Source organism: Lacerta agilis, chromosome 6, assembly GCF_009819535.1.
Source record: "Lacerta agilis isolate rLacAgi1 chromosome 6, rLacAgi1.pri, whole genome shotgun sequence".
Taxonomy (NCBI): Eukaryota; Metazoa; Chordata; class Lepidosauria; order Squamata; family Lacertidae; genus Lacerta; species Lacerta agilis.
Window position 1 is genome coordinate 91,697,897 of NC_046317.1, and position 21,042 is coordinate 91,718,938.

The 21,042-nt window shown below is 50.4% G+C and overlaps 1 protein-coding gene across 2 annotated transcripts; it reads right to left on the reverse strand.

Moving 5' to 3' along the window:
• Window positions 1–4,589: 4,589 nt before the first annotated feature.
• Window positions 4,590–20,389, reverse strand: NSFL1C (NSFL1 cofactor). Of its 2 annotated transcripts, none has more exons than XM_033153833.1 (9): window positions 20,249–20,389; window positions 16,096–16,193; window positions 12,641–12,715; window positions 9,447–9,612; window positions 8,527–8,646; window positions 6,991–7,100; window positions 6,664–6,801; window positions 5,080–5,244; window positions 4,590–4,948 (listed from the first exon to the last, which is right to left on the reverse strand). In XM_033153833.1, exons 1-9 carry the CDS (start codon window positions 20,348–20,350, stop codon window positions 4,786–4,788), a joined length of 1,137 nt encoding a protein of 378 aa, XP_033009724.1. In that variant the 5' UTR covers window positions 20,351–20,389; the 3' UTR covers window positions 4,590–4,785. The 2 variants fall into 2 exon arrangements, with proteins under 2 accessions (XP_033009724.1, XP_033009725.1); XM_033153834.1 differs by having other exon boundaries at window positions 8,527–8,619; window positions 20,249–20,388.
• Window positions 20,390–21,042: the final 653 nt, after the last annotated feature.

Genomic DNA, 21,042 nt, shown 5'->3' on the forward strand with positions numbered 1-21,042 from the left:
AGTCTCCTCCAGCACCATAATTCAAAAGCATCAATTCTTCGGCGATCAGCCTTCTTGATGGTCCAGCTCTCACTTCCGTACATTACTACTGGGAAAACCATAGCTTTAACTATACGGACCTTTGTCGGCAAGGTGATGTCTCTGCTTTTTAAGATGCTGTCTAGGTTTGTCATTGCTTTTCTCCCAAGAAGCAGGCGTCTTCTAATTTTGTGACTGCTGTCACCATCTGCAGTGATCATGGAACCCAAGAAAGTGAAATCTCTCACTGCCTCCATTTCTTCCCCTTCTATTTGCCAGGAGGTGATGGGACCAGTGGCCATGATCTTAGTTTTTTTGATGTTAAAATGCATAGCAAGGTGCAAAAGGGATTTTCCAAGTTCCACAGAAGACTGTGGCTAATCCAACCTATCGCATTACAAAGATCAAAACCTGTTCTCAACCAGTCCCACTTATTTTAATGGACTGCAGGCAGGTCCAATGTACTCCAGACTGCACTCCCTTAAACCAGACTTTAAAACCAACTAAATATAATTACAAAAATGGCAGCGTGTTGGAAGCCACTAAGCATTTGATTTTTAGAGATAAGAATTTTTTCAAGTGCTGCCCCAGACTTACATTTTGGTATTGCTTGTAGATGCAATAATTTCGGATAAAGCATAAAAACCGGGGGGGGGGGGGGGAGCAGGAAAGCCGCACCAAAAGATCCCCCCGTTTTGTTTGCATGAATCGTGAAAGTTCAAATAAAACGAGGGTTTCGCACTTTCGGAAATCCAAACGCTGCTCCCGTTTCCATAGCTGCACAAGCAAGGCTGTTTCCAGGAGAATATGGCGTGCTCAGAGCTTCTGTCGAGTGGGAGAGCATTAGCCCATTTCTGGAATAAATGCATTTAAGATCAGGCTGTCGTGAAACGGTCTTGGTTTCACTTCCTTCCTCCTCTCCTTCCTGCTTCTTAAATGTTGTTTTTGTTTTAAAAAGGCTTGCCTTTGCATTTAGAAGAATGCAAGAGGAGCTCTGCCGGATCAGGCCAATGGGCCACCCAGTCCAGCACCCTCTTCTCATAATGGCCTGCAGGATGCGAGCACCAGAACACTCTCCCCCTCCTGTGGCTTCCAGCAACTGGTGGAGATATGTGCACGTCCCACCCACCAGCGTTTCCATCCCTCTTGGGAATATTCTCCATAATCACATATTGCTTTTTTGGGGGGAGAGGAGACCCGAGTGCAGAAAAGAACAGCCCCCTTGAAATACACAGGCGGCATCGAGATTTGTTTGCAAGGGAAGCAAAGAGCATCTTCAAAAAACTCCGCAAACCCTTCTTGCAATTCTACCTTTGCTCAAATCCTGCCTCAGTGCGCCAGTGCCACCCTTGGGCAGAAACAGGGAACTGCAATCCCTCATCACCGCAAGGGCCCATTTCAAGCTGTTCCATCTGCCACATCGGTGAGAAACTGATCCCTCTCGGGGGTGGCAGCACCCACACTTTGGAACTCCCTGCCTACTGAAATTAGGCAAGGACCTGCTGAAAACTCTCCAGGCACGTAATTCAGACTTGTTTTTAAACCGTTAATTTTATCAGCCTTTTATTCAATGCAATGTATTTATTTATTTGGTGCAGTTACCGGTGTATCCTGCGTACCGCACCCCTGAGGAGCTCAAGGTGGTGTACATGATATTCCTTCTCCTCATCTTATCCCCACAAAAGGGGGCGAGGAGAGCCCATATGCATCACCCTCAGCTCCTTGGAGGAAGTACGGAACGCAGACAGCCAAGCTAAAGGCACCTGACCACGGTCACCTGCCTTAAAAACAGGCACAGGTGAACCATGCTGTGGATTATTATAGTGGAAAGTGTATGTGGGGCACCTGTTAACTTGATTTCAACACTTCTCCTCCTCCTCCTCCTCCTCACATTTTGCTTGAGAAAGAGACTTAAGTATCACTATTGAGTTAGGGAAACGGTGAACCGAAAACTTCTTTGTTCAAATTCCACAAGCGCATTACACCAGTCCTCATCATCCGAGGCCGTTCTTTGTGTGCCTCCTCTAGGAGAGGTCCGGGGGGCAGCAGCACAAGAACATGGCCTTTTCTGCAGTGGCTCCGTTTGTGGGGTGCTCTCCCCAGATACACTTGCCTGGTGCCTTCATTATACGCAGCTTTGCGCACCAGGCAAAAACGTCTCTCTTCGACCAGGCCTTGGGCTGATTAATATTCCACGGCCTTTTAAATGTGTTTGCAAGTGGGTTGGGGTCGCTGTTTTGTTTTGAGCTATTTATTTTGTGCTTTTATCCTGAATTTTCATCTTGTAAACCACTCCCGAGATCTTCGGATGAAAGGTGGTATATAAATTTAACAAATAATAAATATAACCAGTGTGACAACCATATGTACGAAACCTCCACGGCCAAACTACCCCGCCCTGCACCCAGGGCAGCTGCGAGAGCCCTTCTCTGTTCCTTCCTCCACTGGAAGCGCTCCCCCCCCCCCCCGCCCAATGAAGTGAATGGGGACATTTGCCTGCGCCGGAGCTCTGCAGCCACATTGGGGTCCCGTCCTGTAAGATTATTGTGCCTACTGCAACTCAGGCCTGGACCCCCACTGCAGCAGCGGCAGAGCGGGCCCTACCACTCTGGAAGCAGAAATGGCGTATTTAAATGTTCCCGCCTCTTATAGCGACTCCCTTGCTAAGACTGCAACCCATCCTACCTAGAGTGACTGTGATCCCACAACCGCAGCCGAGCAGCACAGCTCCAACCGTGGTGGGCAGCGGCTAGACCAGGGGTCCCCAAACTAAGGCCCGGGGCCAGATGCGGCCCAATCGCTTTCTAAATGCAGCTCACGGACGGTCTGGGAATCAGCGTGTTTTTACGAGTAGAATGTGTGCTTTTATTTAAAATGCATCTCTGGGTTATTTGTGGGGCCTGCCGGGTGTTTTTACATGAGTAGAATGTGTGCTTTTATTTAAAATGCATCTCTGGGTTATTTGTGGGGCATGCCTGGTGTTTCTACATGAGTAGAATGTGTGCTTTTATTTAAAATGCATCTCTGGGTTATTTGTGGGGCATAGGAATTTGTTCAATTTTTTTTTCCAAAATATAGTCCGGCCCCCCACAAGGTTTGAGGGACAGTGGACCGGCCTCCTGCTGAAAGTTTGCTGACCCCTGGGCTAGACATTGCTAACCAAGCTGAGCTCCTCGCTCCCTGTGCTAACCCCAATCCTCACAAATGCTGCCTGCAAAACCGGAGGCTATTCCACACTGCGACAGAAAGGAGCAAACGCCGTCCCGGGTTCAGTTTGGATTTTTAATGCTCACACACTTGTCACAATAATTTACAGAATTCACTGTCAACATCCGGTGTGGATTCATTTAGCCGCGAGGAGTGGCGGGTGGGGAATGCCCATGTCTGAACTTTCTGGTGCAGGATAACGATACCCAAATGGCCGGCAGGATAGACCGGCTTGGATCCAAGCCTTCCTTTTTCTCAAGCCCTGCTCCCGTAGAGAGGCTGCTCTCCGTCACCTGACAGAGGAGGGATCATGCAGCGGATATGAGCTCAAAGCACAGCCCACAACTGAGGAGCAGAGCTGAGAGCAGGCTCGTAGGCATGGAGGTTTTCGTCCTGCGCCAAACTTTTCCACGCCCCCCCCCCTTTCCAAGGGAGGAGAAATTTAGTGAGTTTCCTGGGGCACTTGGCGTTGCAGCCTTTGCCTACCTGGGGGCCAACCAGATGTTTTGGACTCAGCTGGAGTGACCCAGAAAGGCAAAGGCTGCTGCGTTATCAAGGGAGAGACCTTCTTAAGAAAGACCTGAGAAAGAACAAAGGCAGATGAGACAGAATGAGGGACAGTGGGAGGCATCTGAATAATTATTTTCTTAAAAAAAAAAAACAGAAGAAGGCGGGGAGGACACCCCTGGATCAAAAACTGAGATGAGTGACAGATTGCAGCCGTGCTGATCTTTAGGAAGTATGAAGTCACACACTCCAAGCCAAACCCTCCCCTTACCTAAGAGGCTTCAAAACCCTGATCGAAATGTGGGTCTCCTCTTTTCACGATCCCTTCCTTTTATTTAGCACGCCGGAAGGAGGAAAAAAACCCAAGGGCCACCCATCCCAGGCTTTGCACTCGGAGACTTAGAGTGGCTCATTTTCAGGATATTGGGGGGGGAAGACACTTTGAAGCGACCTCTCTGCTCTTTGCGGTGCTATGAGAGAGCCTGGAGGGACAGGAGAGTAGATGGCAAGATTGTGCTACAGATGGGACGCTAGGTTATTTGAGGAGGGAAGGTCTGGATTCCTCCTAATGCCCCCCACAGCTTTTACCCATATGCAAGACAGAAACAGCCCTACAGACTTGGTTGGCAACAGAGAAGAGAGGCCCCCGGGTTGGGGGCCCACTTTATTTAATACACCGACGGATCCTGGAGCTGCTACCCCTGGAGCTGGAATGAGGGGAGGAAGCCATGCACCACCCCCCTTGAACCTTACCTCTCCTTTCTGCCCCATAAGTGATCCAGGGGGAGTGTGTGGCAGGCACAACAGGTAGCTGCTGCTGCTGCTGCTTTTAAAAAGTTTGTGTTTGGTTTTAATTGTTATTATTATTATTATTTTTTAAAGTCCATGGATCAGCACAAAGAAAACAAAACAGTGGGGAACGCAACTAAAGAGTCCAACGCAAGAGCTTCGAACCCAGCACTACGAGGCGGCCGTGAGACTGCCCTTCGCGCCCGGAGAGCCGCCCCGTAGGAGGCTATAGGGCGTGGGCAGGCAGCCACCGGGCAGGTTCCCTTATATTAACCTCTGGACGATGACAGCGTTCAGTAGGTTGGCTTCCTTCAGGGTCTGGTCCTCATCTGTCAGCTCTTTGTTGGGGAAAGTGGTCATGAGGACAAAGCTCGTGGCGGCCATAGCAGGCCTGGCGTCCGCTATGAAGAGTCGGACATCGCGGATCCTGCAGGGGGGGGGGAGAGAGAGAGAAACGACACGCGTTGGACCTCTTCCGGCCTCCCAGCCACCCACCGCCGCCAGCCAGGTTCCCGTATTCGTAACTCCCTTTGGCAGCAAGCTCTGCCCCAGCGGTACCTGTGACTGTGGTTGAATTTCTGGACCAGCCGGCCCCCGTCCGCCAGCCGGATCTGGATGCTGGTGGTGGGCTCTGACTCGTCGATGGTGATGGAGGAGCTGGCTTTGGCTTCGTTTTCGGCTTGCTGCGATGGGGAGCCTGCGCCCATCACCTGGGGGGCAGTGCTGAGGGAGGAGGAGGGAGGAGAGGTTTGCACTGCCTGACCTTCACAGCTGATGCCCAGCTTGCAATGCGGCGCTTGGGGCGTTCACTGCTAAATTCAACATTCCAGATCATATTACAAGTAGACCGAAGAAGCAGAGAGAAACTAGGCAGTTTTGCCTTATTTGAATATTTATAGAATTTGAGATTTTACTATTAAAGCAAGAGCAGAAGAACTGCTGCAGGAGAAGGAAGGAGGAATGATGGTGACTGGGAGCAGCCGCTGGAGCCATACAACACCGGTGCTAAAAGACCTAAACTGGCTCCCAGTAGGTTTCCGAGCACAATTCAAAGTGTTGGTGCTGACCTTTAAAGCCCTAAACGGTCTCAGCCCAGTATACCTGAAGGAGCGTCTCCACCCCCATCATTCAGCCCGGACACTGAGGTCCAGGACAACTATCTGACTTTTAGAAGACATCTGAAGGCAGCTCTGTTTAGGGAAGTTTTTAATGTTTGATGCTTTATTGTGTTCTTACTATTCTGCTGGATGCCACCCAGAGTGGCTGGGGAAACCCAGCCAGATGAGTGGTGTATTAATATTACTAATACAGTGGAACCTCGGTTTTCGAGCATCTCGGAAGCAAAACGTTTCAGAACCTGAACGCAAAAAAACCCAGAAGTAATTGCTTCCATTTTTGAACGCGCCTCAGAAGTCGAATGGCTTCTGAGGCGTGTTTTTCAATTTTCACCATAGAAACTGCCAAGAGCCCTTTGCGCCTCGGTTGTTGAACATTTCGGAAGTCGAATGGTCTTCTGGAACGGATTACATGTGACAACCAAGATTTCACTGCACTTATTATAAATAATAATAATAATAATAATAATAATAATAATAATAATAATAATTACTTGAAGGCAGCCTTGTATGGGGGAATTTTCAATGTCTTAAAGGTAGAGGGACCCCTGACCATTAGGTCCAGTCACGGACGACTCTGGAGTTGCGGCGCTCATCTCACTTTATTGGCCAAGGGAGCCGGCGTACAGCTTCCGGGTCATATGGCCAGCATGACTAAGCCGCTTCTGGCGAACCAGAGCAGCACACGGAAACGCCATTTACCTTCCCGCTGGAGCGGTACCTATTTATCTACTTGCACTTTGACATGCTTTCAAACACCTAGGTTGGCAGGAGCAGGGACCGAGCAACGGGAGCTCACCCCATCGCGGGGATTCGAACCGCCGACCTTCTGATCAGCAAGCCCTAGGCCCTGTGGTTTAACCCACAGCGCCACCCGCAACCCAGAATACTGTGTCTTACTGTGCTTTAATTTCCTTTTGAACCTTTACTTGGTGCTTCTCTCAATGAAGGCTAGAAGGAGCCGGGCCTTTTTGCAAAAAAAGGAGAAAAGAGGCAAGAAGGAAATGCTCAACTGCTGACTGCTCACCTTCCCAGTTTCTGTCCTTCCCCGGTGAAAGCCCTGAAGGCACCTCTGGGTTTTGAGAAATCCTCGTCGCGATGGTCCTCCAAGTCCAAGTTCACCTGCCCGCCACGGGCCAACCGGCGAAGCTCCACAGGAACCTCCCTGACAAGGGAAAGCAGAGGGAGGCAACTCAAGGAAAAGGACCAGCCAGCCTTACCCTTCTCTGTGGCAAGATGGAGCGAGGGAGCGTTCTGCAGAGTGCAGCGTCCCAGGGAGTAAGCAGCCCTGGCTAAGATGTCTAGGGCAGCCAGTTACCAAACACTGGCCCACATCCCAGAGCACCGTCCTTACCCTCTGCGGATGGATTCCAGGAACTGGGAGTTGGATGGGTCTTGGTAGCTCCTTAGCTCTCCGCTGTCCAGGCTGAACCCACTCTTCCACAGCTTCAGGACCACGTGCACCTGTAAAATCAGAAGTCTTTACACCACCTGCAGGGTGTCTCTCCCAGAAAGCCACACTGCTGCACACCTGCGCCCGTTCAAACCAGGGAGTGAGGTTGGCATGCCAGGGCTGCCGCCCTAGAAGCCGGCCTTCTCCCACCTGGTGCCTTTGCAATGTTGCTGGAGGAGAGAGATGGCAAGGGAGATGGGTGTGGAACCCTTTCTCGGCCACGTGCAAATGGCTTCACCTCACCCCGCCTGTCTTGGGCTCAACACACGAAGAGCCCTGCAGGGCGGAAAGCAGCATGATGGAGCTATTTGGAGCAGCGTGAAGAGAAAGGGTCTCGGGCATCCACCTCTCACAACCTTGCAGCTCTGATCAACCCTCTCTCCTCTGAAGCAGCTGGTGCCAGGGGTTTTATATATATATCCTTGCATGCAATGTGTGGCCGGACATATGAAGCTGCCTTATATCTAGACAGATCATTGGTCTGTTTCAGCTCTGCCAATCTGGTTCCTGCCAGATGTCTTGGACTACAACTCCCATTAGCCCCATGCTGGCTGGGGCTGGTGGGAGTTATAGTTTGATGCGCCAGGAGGGAGCCTGAAAAGAAAAGGTGGTTCCATACTGTCAGGTCTGCGTTAGGGTTGCTCACGAGTAATCAGGCACGAGTCTAAATTGTCCTTTTAACAGTTTAATGGTGCAGACTATTTACAGTGCAGAGAACATGAAAACACGACCGTCCTAGTCACTCGCAGAATCCGGGAGTGCAGGTTTCTGGCTGTGACCCCAACATAGGAATTTCGGCACCCCAAAGTGCCACCTCCCCAGTCTCCTTTTGACCCCTCTGAGCAACTGGGGCGACGGAAGTGGTGTGCTCCCCTCAGAGCGAAACTCCGCAGCATCTCTAAGCCATTGCCTCGCCTGGCTGTTTCCAGCCTGCCCTTCCCCGCTGGAGGAGGTGCCGCTTCTCCCCGCTTGAAGAGGTCTCACTACTGAGGTGGTGCCTGGGCTCTCGGTACATGACAAGACCTCCCGCCCTGCCGAGGGCAGTTCCCTGACACATATCATCTATGCCAGTGGTGTCCAAACTTTTTTTCAAAGAGGGCCAGATTTGATGAAGTGAAGGGCCGTGAAGGCCAACCAAAGTTGTTGACCTTTTTTGAGGTTTTTTTTTTTTTTTTAGGATTTTACCCCAGGAAATAAACTGCCACAGGGGCCAGATTAAATGGACTTTGGACACGCCTGATCTATGCTGAGCAGCAGCAGCAGCAGCTGCTCTCTATGGACTCGGGGGCAGAGTGAGGCCTTTCCTGGATCTCCGATACTAGAGATACCTATCCTGGAGATGCCAGAGAAAGAAAGCCAGGAATTGAACCCTGGATGGGAGAAATGGGGATCTGGCCAGGTCTCACTACATCTAGTCCTACTTCCAGCAATACTCACATCCTGGGCAGCGTTCTGCCTCATCTCTGGTGCAACATAAGCAGACTCCTCCTCGGGAGCAGCTCCCAGGCGGTACCCTCCACCTGCAAAGGGCTGCGAGAGAGAAAGGAACTGTGAGGCCTGGAAAAAGCAGGAAAAAGGCAGATGGGTCACCTCCGATCTCAACCACCATTCGGCGGCCCTGGCAAATACTTCTCGCTTCCCCTCCACTAAAAATTCCAAGGGTGGGCAGGCCAGATAGTTTCGAGGGCTGACACACACAACCCATGCCAGTATCTAACTTAATCAATCGTCCTTTAATTAAACCCAATGCGCCATTATCATTTCCCCACTGAACAACGGTTTTGCGCAGGGAAAGGAAAAGTGTTCAGATCAGCAAGTGTCTGAATCAAGCATTTAGGCATGTTAAGTGCCAAGTGGGATTTTGCCAGCCCTCCTTTTAGGGTGAGGTTTTTTGGGGGAGGGAGGCAGTTCTGCATGAACAACATCCACAGGAAACGGGCTCTAGGAGACTTGCTGCAGCTGCCTTTAAGAGGGAAGATGCTGCTGGCAGCTACTCTCAGTGCGACGAGAATGTCTCAGCTAAGTCCACCTTTCTCTAGCCCTGGAGACTGCTTTAACTTCCTTCCCTGAGAGTCCACACTGGCCCCTTCTCGCTCTCTCCATCTACTTCAAGCTTCCAGCCCTCGCTTTTTCCATCTTTTCCACTTCTCCTCCAACACTCCTCTCTGCTTTATGCTCTGCCTCCCTGACCATTGGTCCTTACTGCTCCTCGCATTCCCATGCTGCTTTCTGGAAGGATTTGGCCTCATTCAAGTCCCTCCCACCTGTCTCACTTCTGCGCCAACCACAGCCTTGCTTTACGCGACCCCCTTCTGCACATTTCATCTGAACAGAATCCCCCCCCCGGGTGTGCTCACCTTTGGCCTGCTGCCTTCCCCAGGGCTCTTGGCTGCTCTGTCAACAGCCACAGCTCCATGCTCTTTGGCCCCTCGGAACAAGTCCTCAACCAGCTCATTGGGGCTCTTCTTCCTCGGAGGACCAACAATCTGCTGCCCGCTTCGCTCAGAGCCCCCAGCGTAAAATCTGAAGAGACAACAGGCCCCCGTGATTACACCTCTCCATTGAAGACTGGGGCATGTGTGCATATCTGTGCTCAAACATATTTGCTAATTTTGTTACATATCTTTCGATGCCAGGCAAAAACATTCCTCTTATCCCAGGCTTTGGCTAATTAAAACAATCTCTGACCCTTTAAATTGTGAGTGTGTGTGTGTGTGTGTGTGTGTAGGGGAGTATTATTGCTTTTGTTTGCTATTATTGTATGTATTTTTGTGTTTTTAAATTGTAAACCACTTTGTGATCTTCGCATGAAGGGTGGTACATAGCTGTCAATTTTTCCCTTTTCTTGTGAGGAATCCTATTCGGAATAAGGGAATTTCCCTTAAAAAAGAGGAAAAGTTGACAGCTATGGCGGTACGGAATTTTTAATAAATAATAATAATAATAATAATAATAATAATAATAATTTCAACTCTCTCCTGTAGCCAAAGCAAGTCCTGTTCTCAAACTGGCTTAAGTGCACACACACATGCTCTCACCCCAACGCCAGCCTAAGAAACAGGTTGTAAGAAGGCAGTAAAAAAATACACATTTGCAATTCTTACTCTCTGGTTGGCTGGCTTGCAGCATTGGGGCCAGAGTGGCAGGGGCAGTAATGTTTGCGGATCAGCTAAACATCAGCAGGAGGACCTGACTAGATAGCACAGGTGGGAGGCCGGGAATCTGTGGCCCATCGGATGCTGGACTGCAACTCCTCTCAACCTTGACCACTGGCCATTCTGCTGGGAGTTGGGAGTCTTAACAACTTTTGGGAGGCTGCAAGTTCCCCATCCCTGAGTCAAGTCTCTGCTCCAGCCGGCCTTTCTTCACTGTTCTGCTGGCCTGGCTGAGTAGACAACAGAGGCAAGGCTAAGATCCCTGCAGCTATGTGCCGCATCCTGTTCCCATGGTGGCCAACCAGATGCCCCTAATGGGGAGCTGGCCAGAAGCAGGGAAGTAAAGGTAAAGGGACACCTGACCGTTAGGTCCTGTCGTGTCCGATTCTGGGTTGCGGTGCTCATCTCGCGTTACTGGCTGAGGGAGCCGGCGTACAGCTTCCGGGTCATGTGGCCAGCATGACTAAGCCGCTTCTGGCGAACCAGAGCAGCGCACGGAAACGCCGTTTACCTTCGCGCTGGAGCAGTACCTATTTATCTACTTGCACTTTGACATGCTTTCGAACTGCTGGGTGGGCAGGAGCTGGGACCGAGCAACAGGAGCTCACCCCGTCGCAGGGATTCGAACCGCCGACCTTCTGATCAGCAAGCCCTAGGCTCTGTGGTTTAACCCACAGCACCACCCACGTCCCGGAAGCAGGACTTCAGTGCAAAAGCAACTCTCCCCACCTGCGATTCTTAGCAACTGGCATTCAGAAGCATGTGGCTCCAACAGTGAGCAGACTGCAGGTATAACGTAATGCCAGCTAGCACAGCACTTGTGGATTGGATTTCAGGCACACCTGCCCAATAGGTTGGCCAATCTGCCCATGTGACCCTTCGGATTTACCAGGAGCCTCCTCTTCATTATATAAATCATCAGCCACACACAGCTTTGGCAAAAGGAGAGAGGAGTTCCCTGGGCATGAGACAATTTAGGAGCTTTGGGTGGTTTCCAGTTTGCACATCCTGTCATTGCAAGGATTTCCACTTGTGCAAGGGAACTCTCTCAGTTACACACACACACACACACACACACACACACACACACACACCAACCTTATGGGACTAGGTATGTCAAGAGCTTTGAACACTCTAAAACAGAGTTTCCCAAACTTGGGTCTCCAGCTGTTTTGGGACTACAATTCCCATCATCCTTGACCTCTGGTCCTGCTAGCTAGGAATGATGGGAGTTGTAGTCCAAAAACAGCTGGAGACCCAAGTTTCTGTAAATGCTTTCTTCATTCATTCATTCATTCTGCTGCAAGACAATCCTGAAAATTATGAATTGGCTTTATGTGCACCAACGCCCACATTTCTCTTATTGACTCTACCTATGATGTGCAGCACAGTAATTCAAATAACTCGGTGTGTTTGATATGTGAGGGCTCTTGTAATGCTCTGGACTGTGCCTTACTGGGGGCTGCTCCCTTTCACAGCTTTACTGTGGGAGCTTGTACATTTCCTAACATACACATCACAGGGATACTCAGATATGTCCATGGCTGAGAATGTGCTGTGGCTGCAACATAATTTAGCACTCAATTTAACTTCCTGGGAATGTGAGCTCTCTTTTCTTTTCAAGGCCTAGCTCCTTGACCTCACATTACCAAGACAGTTGATGCAAATTTTAATCTGCATTTAAGTCTACTGTTTTAATTTTCCAAAATCCTTATTATTGGTATTTTTCCTTACTGATAATTTCGCTTCATAATTTTTGTAAACGGCTTTAATGTTTCTTTACAATCAAGCAGCGTATGAATTTCATGACATAAGTAAATATGATATACTTGAAATTGTGTGGTCAATGCTCAGCGAGAAGTCAAAGAAGGGGAGCTGATCAAGAACCCCAGAGGCTGCAATGCCCCACAAAGCTGTCCCCGCTCTTCCTTATAACTAGCAATACCAGAATAAATTGCACAAATAGTAGAAGAACAAGCTATTCAGAAAGAAAGAAAGAAAGAAAGAAAGAAAGAAAGAAAGAAAGAAAGAAAGAAAGAAAGAAAGATGTGCAATTCATACAAGCCACAGACTTATGCCTTGCTTTGTGGAGAGTTTCTATTTATCTATTGGCACAGAGCAAACACAGCCCTGTTCATGTCAGGGTAACAATACACTCCCCTGCTCCTCCGCCTAGGAAGAAAGAGCTGCAGCCACTTACTATGCAAGATTCTGGGATGAAGGTGCTTCAAACAATGGCAGGGGAGGGCATGCCCCCCAAGAGCAGGACTCCCAACAGCTGCCTCAACAGAGAGGCCCCTGCCGAACGCAGACATTTCCAGAGGGACCTTTTCCACCCCAACTCCTCCCTTCCCGATAAATCAGGGGGGAAGTCAAGCATCCAAAGGGCAACAAACCTTTGTCCTTCCTCCTCCTCCTCCTCCTCCTCCTGAGCATGGACAAGGTCTCGGAATGACGTCACCCTGTGGTCACTGGCGAGACAAAAGGAGACACAATATGAGTCTGCCCCAGCTCCCTCTGATGCAACTGCAGCACCAACAGCACAGAGCACTAACTGGGAGAACAGAATGACAAGAAGTGGAAGGCCAACCAAGTGCCCAAAGGATACATTTTTTAATACAAAGCAGCTTGCTAGAGATGTGATGGTCTAGTTAGTACAAAAATCTGGAAAAATTGGGATCCCTCCCATTTTTCCTGGTACCCACCCCCCATTATTTCTGGGTGTTTCCTCCCAGGCTTTCACACCTCCATGTTTATGACAACTGATTACTAGAATGCCAAATGTTGTTAAGGACAGTGTGGTAGAAGGGATGATCTTCCATCTTGCAAGGACTCATGCCCCCACCAAAGGAGTACAGCACATTTTTTGTGAGCTCTGACAGACCTGATGGATTCCTGCCAGTAAAGGACAGGCCATCCCACCACCCCATCGACAGGAGGGCAGGTTTTGCTCTTATCCCAAGTACCCTAAGGGGCACTTTGCATTTCTGGGGGAAGTCAAGGGGGTACATTGAACGAAACTGGTATAAAGTTCAAATCGCAGGAGCGGTTTCAGAATTTCGGGGCAGGCAACGTATTGCACTTGCCCCCAGGCCGCAACCAGCACCGCACACTTCCAAGTGCACGGGGTTGGACTAGAGTTGTCCTTTCCAACTCTAAAATTCTATGATTCTAAGTGCCCAGCCAGGCCGCCCGATGCTCGCCCACTCTCTCCCTCCACAGCACAACTGCCATGGGAGCCAGAGATGCCAGTGGGGCATCCTGCCTGCCAGGTAGCACCTTTGCCTCTTTCTCTTGTGGCGAGAGCAGGCTGCCTCTTCCCTCCCTCCCTCCTTGCACCCAGGCAGAATGGAGCCGCTTTGCATGGCACTCCAGAGGGTGGCTCCAAGTAGCAGGACACAACTGGCAGCTTCCTGGAGGCTGGTGGCACCCTGGGGCTCCACATTTCCATGCGTAGGGCCATGTGGCGCCCTGGCCTCTTCAGACTGTGCTCCTTGGTCACAGTACAGTCACAGAATCATAGAATCCTAGAGTTGGAAGAGACCCCAAGGGTCATCCAGTCCAACCCCCTGCCAAGCAGGAAACGCCATCAAAACATTCCTGACAGATGGCTGTCAAGCCTCTGCTTAAAGACCTCCAAAGAAGGAGACTCCACCACACTCCTTGGCAGCAAATTCCACTGTCCAACAGCTCTCACTGTCAGGAAGTTCTTCCTAATGTTTAGGTGGAATCTTCTTTCTTGTAGTTTGAATCCATTGCCCCGTGTCCGCTTCTCTGGAGCAGCAGAAAACAACTTTTCACCCTCCTCTATATGACATCCTTTGATATATTTGAACATGGCTATCATATCACCCCTTAACCTTCTCTTCTCCAGGCTAAACATACCCAGCTCCCTAAGCCGTTCCTCATAAGGCATCGTTTCTAGGCCTTTGACCATTTTGGTTGCCCTCCTCTGGACACCTTCCAGCTTGTCAGTATCCTTCTTGAACTGTGGTGCCCAGAACTGGACACAGTATTCCAGGTGAGGTCTGACCAGAGCAGAATACAGTGGTACTATTACTTCCCTTGATCTAGATGCTATACTCCTATTGATGCAGCCCAGAATTGCATTGGCTTACCTCGTGTTGCGTTCGCTGTGGGTTGCGAACGGCACGGGTTACGAACGTGGCAAAACTGGGAAGTGTTTACTTCCGGGTTTCTCCATGCAGTCTGCGCATGCGTGATATCGCTGCTTGGGTGGCGGACTTTTCGGGGTGCAAACAGCACCCCGGAACGGATCGTATCCGCAACCCGAGGTACCACTGTATTGTGTGGCATAGAGGGTTGGGAACTGGTTTCAGGTGGGCAGAGCAGAGCCACAATTTTGCTCACCATGCAAGGGACCATCATCTTCTAGCAAGCATCATCTTCCTGAGTTTGTAGTGGGGGTGCCTGAACCCCACCACCCTAATTCGCACTGCACTTTCAAAGCATTCTATGCACTCCTGAAAGTCAAAATGTCCGAAGACAATCCGAAATCTGCGGGCAGATAGTAGGGCTGGGTGATATATCAATAGAGCGCCCGGAACCGGTTTGAAGACCATATTGTGATATCGGTTTCATAGTTTTTTCATCTGGCAATATATCGCAAATCGGGACTTGTGTTAGTGCTGGGCGATGTATCGCTCAAAACCGGTTTCAAGTCCGTATCATGATAATGGTTTCCTAATTTCTGAACTGGCAATATGTTGCGAATCACGATGTGTGTGTGTGTGTGTGTGTGTGTGTGCTATGGAAAAATCAGAGTGAGGGAAAAACTGTGAAGCCAGCCATTGCCTCTATATGGCTCCATCCTTATTTCAGACTTCGTGATATATCAGCATATTGTGATGTTTAGCTGGCGATATATCAAGAAGTTGAAAACCAAGTATCACCCAACTCTAGTAGATGGCCCGCTATACTCCAAAGGCTCATGGTGGATACTAATTCATTCCCTTAGCTCATTCTTTCTTTCCTCAAGAATGTGAAATTCACTACAGTACACCTAGGCTAGAGAGGGGGACAACTGAGCATGCTCAAACTCTCTCTCTCAGTGACTGCATGACTAAGCAGAAATGTGAAATCAGGTCAGACTGACAGCCCCAAATGCTGCTGTTTGGTCTGCTTTCTGCACCTGAGTCCACGCCAGATCTTTTTGTGAGAAGCATGGGAAAACCTGTTTCCACGATCCCATTCCTCCCTCCGCCCAGCTTAACACACAATATTTGACACGATGAAGATGCAAATTGTAACAGCAGCCAACCAAATCATGTGGCAGTAACATTTTAAAAAAACAAAAAAATCCCCACAATGCAATCCCTTTTCCCAGCCTCAGCAGATTAGATCCTGTTAACTGGGGGTGCATAGGGCTAAAGTTGGGGCCTTGAGCATGTCAGAATATGTGCCCCACTAAGCTGCAGCACATCCAATATAGCAGCCTCAGCATCTGGTCGGCACCAAGTTGGGGAAAGCAGCAGCCATAGTGGGAAAGTAGAAAATATTCCAAAAAACACATGCACACAAGGAGAGAGCGCTGCTGCTTCTCCCTCTGCTCCAACACAAAAAGGGAACTGTTTTTACAACCCTTTTTGCCGTGCTGAAACCTCCCCGAGAATAAAAAGGACCTGAGAGGCATTCCTGGATTACACATTGTGATCTTACACCCATTGCCCAATAGACCCAGAGTGAGGTGCGGGTGGGGACTGCAGTTCCATGAATGCTAGAGATCCCTAGCAGGGTGTTCTCATGGCCTCCCTGGCATGTTACACTTCCCAGGGTTCCTCTGTGTGAAGGAAGTTCTGACATGCTCAAAGATGAGCCCGTTTGACCTCACCTGGGTGCAGTGCCTCGGGTAACAGAGCTGGGAGCTGGCTGTGGGAGTGTGATGATGTCTTCGTCACCTCCATCTTCATAGAAACTGGCCAGGGCAATCTGAAAGGAGGGGGACACAGCTGTTTTTGAGAGCTTAGTGCTACCCAGGAGGGAGAGAAGACAACCGGCAATATCCCTGTGAAGACTTCTGTACCATATACTGTACCAGAAGTTTTCTGTACTTCCCCACCTACTTGGAGCTCCCTTGGTCTGGGTATGTTTGTGGTGCTCTCCAACCTTCTCACTGCTGCTTTGGTTTGGACGGCAATTCCCATCAGCCCCAGCCAGCAAGTATTGAATCTGATTAAAATATAACGTTGTATTCCAAGACACTACGCAATATGGGAAGATGGCACCACCACCACACAGAATTCCTACCTGGCAACACGTTCATGCAAGGGAAATTGTCGTTTACCTGCTGTAACATGTCAAGTAGCCCTAAAGCATTGGAAAGAGAGCTCCTGTCTAGAGAGACACTTGGAACTGTTCTCCATTAAGTGCCAAATCATTATAGTTTTGCTGAAAAATACCAGGTGCCTGTTCACCAGAGGCCATTCCTTCTGGGCAAATACCTTGCCAATCCCAGGGTTCAAGCAGTGTAGTGGAACACGGATGCCAATGGGCAAGCTGAAGTTTATGGGCTCATATGCAAAACTGTTCTGCGCTATAAATGTCATTTTTTAAAAATCATACTAAAATATATGGAAGATCCAGAATGGGTGTTTGAAACAGTATGCCGGCAGTTGGCCTGTGACTTTCTCAGCCTGCGGCAGCTTCATAATTGGAACAGTCTGGATCTTCTTGGAAGCCAAAGTGCTGTAGGTGGGAAACCAGTTCTACCTGAAGCACAAGTTGCCTGGCTGCAATTGGTGTCAAGCTGATCAAAGTATTACATCTCCAGCTGAGGCTAACACCAGATTACTTGACTATTTAGTTGTTGTTCAGTCGTTCAGTTGTGTCCGACTCTTCATGACCCCATGGACCAGAGCACGCCAGGCACGCCTATCTTTCACTGCCTCCCGCAGTTTGGCCAAACTCATGCTACTCGCTTCGAGAACACTGTCCAACCATCTCGTCCTCTGTCGTCCCCTTCTCCTTGTGCCCTCCATCTTTCCCAACATCAGGGTCTTTTCCAGGGAGTCTTCTCTTCTCATGAGGTGGCCAAAGTACTGGAGCCTCAACTTCAGGATCTGTCCTTCTAGTGAGCACTCAGGGCTGATTTCTTTAAGAAAGGATAGGTTTGATCTTCTTGCAGTCCATGGGACTCTCAAGAGTCTCCTCCAGCACCATAATTCAAAATCATCAATTCTTCGGCGATCAGTCTTCTTTATGGTCCAGCTCTCACTTCCGTACATTACTACTGGGAAAACCATAGCTTTAACTATACGGACCTTTGTTGGCAAAATGATGTCTCTGCTTTTTAAGATGCTGTCTAGGTTTGTCATTGCTTTCCTCCCAAGAAGCAGGCGTCTTTTAATTTTGTAACTGCTGTCACCACCTGCAGTGATCATGGAGCCCAAGAAAGTAAAATCTCTCACTGCCTCCATTTCTTCCCCTTCTATTTGCCAGGAGGTGATGGGACAAGTGGCCATGACCTTAGTTTTTTTATGTTGAGCTTCAGACCATATTTTGCGCTCTCCTCTTTCACCCTCATTAAAAGGTTCTTTAATTCCTCCCTACTTTCTGCCATCAAGGTTGTGTCATCAGCATATCTGAGGTTGTTGATATTTCTTCCGGCAATCTTAATTCCTACTATTTAGTAGGAAAACTAAAAATCAGCCTCCCCTCCAAGAGTTAAAGGAAGACCTTCTCCGCTAGTACCTTTCCTTTCTTCCATTGATGTAATATTTTTTCTTGGGTCTTCCTGATCCACTATTTGGGAGCTACTGGTTAAGGTACCTGGATTCTGGAAGATGGAACTTTTTTTTAAAGAGGGATTGAAATTTACTTGCAACTTCCAGCCAGCATTCTAAAAAAGCGAAGAAAGAGCAATGATGACAGGCTTCAAATGGGCAGCAATGAGGACTTCTCTCCATCCTACTGCAAAGCAGGTGGAAAAACGGTGGCTTCTTTAGCAGAATGGAGCCCGCTGGCAAGAGCTGAGCCAGCCTTCAACTATCTAGTGCCATCCAGATGTTCTGGACTACAACTGAACTACAACTCCCATCAGCCACCACACTGATGGCAATCATAGCCCAAACATATGGAGAGCACTAGGTTGGCAAAGGTTAAGCTAAGCCAAAAGAATATGGTAATATTTTACACACTCAAAAGTCTTGACCCTTGAGTATGCAGGAGGGAACAACTCTGGTGGAAGAAGGAAAATATTGTATGGGAGAATACAGTTTTGTATGGGGGAAGAAGAAAGATTTGTCATGAAGAAGAGGATGAAGGAGAAAGAAAGAGAACTTAAGTGCCTGCTGGATCAGACCAAATAGGTAAAGGTAAAGGGACCCCTGCCCATTAGGTCCAGTCATGCCCGACTCTGGGGCTCATCTCGCATTACTGGCCGAGGGAGCCGGCGTACAGCTTCCGGATCATGTGGCCGGCATGACTAAGCCACTTCTGGTGAACCAGAGCAGCGCACGAAAACACCGTTTACCTTCCTGCCGGAGCAGTCCCTATTTATCTACTTGCACTTTGACGTGCTTTTGAACTGCTAGGTGGGCAGGAGCTGGGACCGAGCAACGGGAGCTCACACCATCGCAGAGATTTGAACCGCCAACCTTCTGATCAGCAAGCCCTAGGCTCTGTGGTTCAACCCACAGTGCCACCCATCTAATCCAGCATCATAGTAAAGAAGAGCAGATTGTTAAATCACTCTGGGAATTGTAGCTCCGTGAGAGGAACGGGTGTCTCTTATCAGCTCTCAGCAGTACCCTTAACAAACCAAGAACATAAGAACAGCTTGCTGGATCAGACCCAATAGCCCATCTGGTCCAGCATCCTGTTCTCACAGAGGCCAAACTGATGCACCCCCCTTTCTTTTGCAAAACTTGCAAGTGGGACGCTTATCACCAGAGCAACTCTCCCACACTTTCCAGCGACTGGCACCCAAAAGCATTTCCGCCTCCATGGATTCCTCCCGTCCTCTTTCCCAAGAATTCCAGGCTGGTGGACACTGCTGCCTGCCTCAAGCAGAGGCGAGTTCCACAGGTTAGACAGTGCTGTGTGGAGGGAGGAAAGAAAGGTGGCCCTAGAGGCCAAGGAAGATGGGGGGAGGGACCACAGGAGGGGGGCTACAGGGGGAGGGGAGCATTTCTGTACTAGGACCATTGTGCAGGGCAGTCCAGCTGTGTGTGGGGGGGGGATATGGGGCAAATGGTGAAGGGAGAAGGGGGGAGAAAAGAGGGAGAAGGGGGAGGGCAGGGGGAGAGGAAAAGGGGGAGGGGGAGGTGGTGGGTAGGGGAGAAAGGAAAAGGGGAGGGCAGTGGAGAGGGGGAGAGTAAATAGGGGAGGGGTGGGGGCAGGAGAGAGGGGTTGGGGAAAAGGAGGGGGAGGAAAAGTGGGAAGGAGGGGGTAGGGGAAAAGAGGGAGGGCAGGTGGGAGGGGAGAGGAAAAGGGGGCGGGGGAAGATGGTGGGGAGGGAGGGCAGGAGAGAGGTAAAGGGGGAGGGCAGTGGTGGGGGAGAGGAAAAGAGGGGGTAGGAGAGAGGGGGAGGGGGAAAGAGGGAGGGCAGGTGGGAGGGGGAGAGGAAAAGGGGGCGGGGAAAGATGGTGGGGAGGGAGGGCAGGAGAGAGGAAAAGGGGGAGGGCAGTGGTGGGGGAGAGGAAAAGAGGGGGCAGGAGAGAGGGAGGGCAGGTGGGAGGGGGAGAGGAAAAGGGGGCGGGGAAAGATGATGGGGAGGGGGAGAGAGGGAGGGCAGGAGAGAGGAAAAGGGGAGGACAGTGGGGGGGAGAGGAAATGGGAGAGGGGTTGGGGTTGGGTCAGGGGAGAGGGAGGGGAGGGGGGAGGGGGAGAGGAAAAGGGGGAGGGGGGGCAGGAGAGAAGGGAGAGAGTCCAGGCGGCCCATTCGGGTCTCGGGAGAAAGGGGGGGGGCGAGGCGCTGCTGCTGCTCCTTCTCCCCCACCCCACCCGGGAATCGAGGGGGCGCCCCCTCCCCGGCCGAGGGTTACCTGCAGATCCCCGCCCGCCGACTCCAGGAAGAAGCGCGCTCGCTCCTCCTCGGCCCCGGTCACGGCCACGAACTCCCTCAGCGCCTCCTCCCGATCCGCCATCTTGCCCCGGTGCAACCGCCAAAGCGCTCCGGCCCGGCCGCCGCAGCCGCCTCGGAGCTCAGCTTCCCGCTTCCTGCCTCGCTCCCGCCCCCTGGGCGAGGGAAGCCTTTCGTTCCGCCTCGCTCGTGGCAACGCTCAAACCGCTCCGGGTGGAAATGAACGAATGAACTTTTTTTAAAAGCACGCAGAGCGCCCCCTGCCGGCGCGGCTGCGGAAATGGCGACGTTCGCTGTTTCGCTGTTTGGATAACGGGCGCTCATGGCAGGGAGGGAGGCGAGTCGACGGCGGCGTCCCGCGCTTTACCGGTCGCTTTCCTTCTTGCAAAACTTCGGGCTCGTGGTGCAGATCGACACTGGTTGCGCAACCTGGGTTTGCCTGGATGCGATTGAATCCGACCCCCCAAAACAGCAGCAGCCTGGAAGCGCTCAGAACTCAACCTACGAGCTGCTGCCAGTCAGAGCTGACAATACTGGGCTAGATGGACAAACAGGCAGCTTTGTAAAGCCGCTCACCCACCCTGTAAGAAACAGGTGCCGTGCGTTTTCCAAAGAGTACGGTTATTTATATTTATTTTACAGTTAAATACAATCAGAACAAAGCTCAAAATCGGAGCAGCAGGCACCCTCTGGACACAAACTTACCGACTGCAATACAGGCATGCTTTGAGTTATTTACTTGAAAGTGAGTTGACC